The sequence below is a fragment of the Myotis nattereri genome (assembly GCF_964212035.1).
Source record: "Myotis nattereri genome assembly, chromosome: X".
Classification (NCBI taxonomy): Eukaryota; Metazoa; Chordata; class Mammalia; order Chiroptera; family Vespertilionidae; genus Myotis; species Myotis nattereri.
In genome coordinates this window covers 139,280,077-139,285,695 of record NC_138078.1, presented here as the reverse complement: position 1 = coordinate 139,285,695, position 5,619 = coordinate 139,280,077, and the positions used below count along the sequence as shown (strand labels likewise).

Here is a 5,619-nt window from a genome sequence, read left to right as displayed (position 1 = left end):
TGACAAAAAGTTGAAATTATCAAGACAATATGAAATTTCATCACTACTGTTAAGGATGAACCTTACAATAAATGTATATTATGCCTTGAGATATTAGCAAATTGCAGAGTAAAGCCATCAGTATTTATACAATATTTATAGGCATTAGCTCATATTTATATCATCCTCAAAATTCTTTTTTTTATTATTTAAAGTATTACATATGTCTCCTTTTCCCCCGATTGACCCCACCAACCACTCCCACCCCCCAGGACAAGCCACCACTGCCCCAGTGTCTGTGTCCATTCGTTATGCTAACATGCATGCATACAGATCCTTTGGTTGATCTCTAACCCCTCTCCCCTGCCTTCTCTCTGAGGTCAGACTGTCTGTTCAGCGTTACCTTGTCTCTGGATCTATTTTTGTTCATCAGTTTATGCTGTTCATTATATCCCACATATGAGTGAGATCATGTGATATTTATCTTTCTCCAGCTGCTTATTTCGCTTAGCATCATGCTCTCCAGTTTCATCTATGCTGTTGCAAACGGTAAAAGTTTCCTCTCTTTTATAGGAGTATAGTATTCCATTGTGTAGATGTATCACAGTTTTTAATCCACTCATCTTCTGATGGGCACTTAGGCTGTTCCCAAATCTCAGCTATTGTAAATTGTGCTGCTATGAACAGAGGTGTGCATATATCTTTTCTGATTGGTGTTTCTGGTTTCTTGGGCTATATTCCTCGAAGTGGGATTAATGGATCAAAATGGAATTCCATTTTTAGTTTTTTGAGGAAACTCCATACTGTTTTCCACAGTGGCTGCATCAGTCTGCATCCCCACCAGCAGTGCACAAGCGTTCCTTTTTCTCTACATCCTCACCAGCACTTGTCATTTGTTGATTTGTTGATGATAGCCAATCTGACAGGTGTGAGATGGTACCTCATTGTTGTTCTGATTTGCATATCTCAGATTATTAGTGACTTTGAGCATGTTTTCATATGTCTCTCAGCCTTCTATATATATCCTCTTTCAAAAAGTATCTATTTAGGTCCTTTGCCCATTTTTTGATTGGATTGTTTACCTTCCTTTTGTTACGTTGTATGAGATCCTTGTAAATTTTGGAGATTAAACCCTTATCTGAGATAGCATTGACAAATAAATATGTTCTTCCATGCAGTGGGCTTTCCTGTTGTTTTGTTTATGGTTTCTTTTGCATGCAGAAGCTCTTTATTTTGATGTAGTCCCATTTGTTTATTTTCTCCTTAGTTTCCATTGCCCTAGGAGCTGTATCAGTAAACATATTGCTATGACATATGTCTTATATTTTGCTGCCTATGCAGTCTTCTAAGATTTTTATGGTTTCCCATCTTATATTTAAGTCTTTTATCCATTTTGAGTTTATTTTTGTGTATGGTGTAAGTTGGTGATTTAGTTTCATTTTTTGCATGTATCTGACCAAATTTCCCAGCACCATTTATTGAAGAAACTGTGTTGACTCCACTGTATGCCCTTGCCCCATTTGTCAAATATTAATTGAGCATAATGGCTTGGGTCTATTTCCGGGTTCTCTGTTCTGCCCCATTGGTCTATAACACAAGGCCAGTACCAGGCAGTTTTGAGAATCGTGGCTCTGTAATATAGCTTGATATCTTGTATTGTGATCCCTCCAACTTTATTCTTCTTTCTCAGGATTGCTGTGGCTATTCAAGGTCTTTTTTTTATTCCAGATTAATTTTTGGAGAGTTTGTTCTGGGTCTGTGAAATATGCCGTTGATATTTTAATGGGGATTGCATTGAATCTATAAATTGCTTTGGGTAGTATGGACATTTTAGTGATGTTGATTCTACCAATCCATGAACATGGTATGTTCTTCCATTTGTTTATGTCTTCCTCTATCTCTTTTTGCTTTTTGTTTCAGGAAGAGCAATTTTAATTTTATATTAAACATTCTTCCATTATTGTACCCCATATCTTACTGAGTTATAAGAAATAACATTAGCATTAGAAAAACTAGGACAAAAGATAAATGTGGGTAATTATTTAACAAAACATATAAAAAGAAAAATTATAATAGGATTGAACTTGATAAACTTAAATTAATATGAGATAATTTTTAAGCTGTTCATATCAAAGCAAAATTTATTAAAATAATTTAACACTGATTTTTCAGGAAGAAAACTAATTTAAAAATGTTTTTATTTTAAAAATAGGCCTGTGTTCAGCTATAAAATTTCCCCCCAAGCTCTGATATTTTTTTTATTTAGATCTTGGAAGAAAATACCATTCTGTTGGCACAAAATGCAAAAATTTTAATTATTTTAACCCCAGCACAGAATTTTAAAAACTGTTAATGCAGCTGTTCTCAACCTGTGGGTCGCGGCCCCTTTGGGGGTCGAACAACCCTTTCACAGGGGTCACCTAAGACCATCGGAAAACACATACATAATTTCATATTGTTTTTGTGATTAATCACTATGCTTTATGTTCAATTTGTAACAATGAAAATGCATCCTGCATATCAGATATTTATATTATGATTCATAACAATAGCAAAATTACAGTTATGAAGTAGCAACGAAAATAATGTTGTGGTTGGGGGTCACCACAACATGAGGAACTGTATTAAAGGGTTGCGGCATTAGGAAGGTTGAGAACCACTGTATTAATGGAAAACAGATTAAGGTCATTAAGTGCACAACACTAATTTCTGGCCAGCTTCTGGTATTTTGTTTCTCCCCTAGTTCTCCCAAAGAAAACTTAAATTGACTCTTCAGCAGAATAATCCTCAAATATACTTCATAAGCAAAATGAAAGCTTTTGTTTACACAGTTTTTGGATTTTGCTGTTCCTAATTTTATTCTGGAACTCAATTTTACCCAAAACCATAATTACCATATTAACTTTGTAATGCACAGTTATATGCAATTCAGCAAAGCAGTAGTACACAATCAGGCTCTGTTCACCCAGAGCTTAAGAAAAACAGGATTGGTCACACCCACTTAAAAAAATATCTCATGCTATTCACCAATGCTTGGTTTTAGTCTAAGTTCTGACAATGAAATAACATGGATATATATCTCTAAGTCTCATCTTGATTTTCAAAGGCACGCACAGGAAGTTCTTCACAGCTTTGCTTTGCCCGGCTGGAGCTGAAGATTCTGTAACTTCATAGCCAGACCCATGTTGCCAGTGATTTTCAATTTGCCTTGAAAGAAGGCTGACTGAGAATTCATTTTACCTGTCATTAAAACCATCAAGTCCATTGTGATTGTGCAATCAGCCTTCTTATCTGAGTTAGGAAGCACCTATCCCTTGCCATTCCTCACATCCACACCCAGGTGGCTTCTTTACCCCCAGGGCCATCCTTCACCTTGAAGGCAAAAACACTGCCGATTTTCACAAGCTGTTCCCCTTCCTCTTCAAGCTTCTTCTCAATCTCCTTAAAGACAAGATTTGCTTTAAATCCTTCAACTGTAGTGCTGGTTGGAGCAGCTTCAATTTGATGAGTTCTGGCAGCTTTGGGAAAACCCATCTTGTATTTCTTCTTTTTATACCAGTCCCGTTAGCATTTCTTGCATTGCTGGCTTGGTGGTGATAAACTCCCTTAACCTTTTTTGTCTGTGAAGCTTCTTATTTCCCCTTCAATTTTGAATGATAGCCTTGCTGGATAGAGTATTCTTGGATTCAGTCCTTTGATTGCATCACTTTGTAAATTTCCGTCCATTCTTTTCTGGCCTGATGTGTTTCTGTTGAGAAATCATTTGATAATCTAATGGGAGATCCCTTGTATGTAACTTTCCGTCTCTCTATTGCAGCCTGTAAGATTCTCTCTTTGTCCTGAACATTCGCCATGGTAATTATGATGTGTCTTGGTGTGGGTCTTTTCGGGTTCATCTTGTTTGGCCATGATGGACTAAGGCACAGATGAATGGTTCTTGGCAAAAATGCAAGGTGGTTCTTCTGTGGCCTCATGGTGGCTTGCGTCGCTAGTGGCTGTTCATCCATTTCTTTTTGATTCTTACATAAGTTGTTGATTTTTTTTCATCTGTTTCTTCTTGATTCTTGCATAAGTTATTGATTTTTTCCTCCATCTGGTTTATGCACTCTAGGACCCTTAATCTGAATTCTTTTTCTGACATGTTGCATGCCTTTGTTTCACTTAGCTGCTTTTCTGGTGAGTCCTCCTCGTCTTTCCTTTGGGGGTTTCTTTGTCTACCCATGTTTGATCTCACCAACAGATTTAGATGTTGAGTCATACAGGGGCTGCTCCTTGGGTGGCTGTGGCTGCTCGGGCTGCGGTTGCTCCTTGGGCGGTTGTGGTAGCAGTTGCTCCTCAGTTGGCAGCAGCTCCTGTGGTGGGTGCTGTTCACAGCCGTGGTGGCTCCTCTGGTTGGTTGGGGGGAGGCTTCTCACACAGCTGCTGTTCCTCAGACAGAGGGTATGCTGATCACGAGGCTGCTGTTCCTTGGATGGGGGCGGGCTACACATGCAGCTGCTACTCCTTGAACTGGGGTGGACTGCTCACGTGGCTGATGATCCTTGAATGGGGGCTGGCTGCACACTGCTGTTGTTCCTCTGATGTGGTGGGCTGCTTGTGAGGCTACTTCTCCTTGGACTTGGACAGGTTGATTTCAAGTCTGCTGCTCCTCGGATGGGGGTGGGCTGCTTGCACAGCTGCTGCTCTTTGGACGGGAATGAGCTGCATGCGTCGCTGCTCCTCCTCTCCAGGTGACTGGTTATGTGGTTTGCTCTCTAGCACTTTAGCCAGACTGGATAAAATTCACCTTAACAAGACAATGACTCAAGGGGAACAAAGCATGAATGTACTCATGACACCGATAACCCCAATATAAGTGACCACCTGAGAAAAGAGAATTAGGGGAGAGAAAAGAGAGTACAAATGATACCTAAGAGAGAGAGAGAAAAGAAAAAAAAATTTAGGAGAGAAAAGAAAAAGGAGTGTATATATATATATATATGGAGAAAACACCACAGAACCAATAGATAAACCAAACAAATACAAACACCAAACACCCAGTAAATAGGGTGGGGGCAGAATCTGTAGAGGCTGAGCTGATATACAGGAAATAAGATTAAGAATTGGATAAATATGGAGGGGACCTCACTTCAGTATAGCAGAGGTAGAAAAGGGATGTGTGGATAAGAAGAGATAGAAAGGGAACAAAATAATATATTTACAAAAAAATTGATTTTAAAAAATGGTATAAAAATAAAAAATAACAAGTAAAAATAAAATAAAATTGAATGATGAAAAAATAATGTGAAAAAAAGTAGAAAATAAAGCAATGAACAAAAAAGGAGAACAGAGAAAAAAGCAAAAAAACCTAATAAAATAATAATAAAAAAATAAAAATGAAAACTTGAAATGTCATTCCTTTGGCTGGCTTAAGATCCCAGTTTTCTGGAGTGTCTGTGATTTTTTTTTTCTGTTGCTGGGACTGAAGGCCCCTCTATAGGCCAGACCCTGTTAACTCCCAGGGACTAATTAGATTTGTTTAATCCTTCATACCATTCAAGGTGGAATCTGGGTGTGGCTGTATTCCTTGCCTGGGGGCTGGAGGGAGGAGTTATATCCTCGGGAGAAAATGGCTGCCCAAGTCCTGGGCTCAGGCATGAC

The 5,619-nt window shown here is 38.5% G+C and overlaps 1 protein-coding gene across 1 annotated transcript; it reads right to left on the bottom strand.

The window, feature by feature from the left end:
* Positions 1 to 3,103: 3,103 nt before the first annotated feature.
* Positions 3,104 to 3,513, bottom strand: LOC308511253 (sterol carrier protein 2-like; the record flags this gene model as incomplete). The annotated part of the gene is given in 3 exon segments (XM_081081261.1): positions 3,104 to 3,286; positions 3,290 to 3,315; positions 3,318 to 3,513. Coding segments are annotated over 3 exon segments (405 nt in total).
* Positions 3,514 to 5,619: the final 2,106 nt, after the last annotated feature.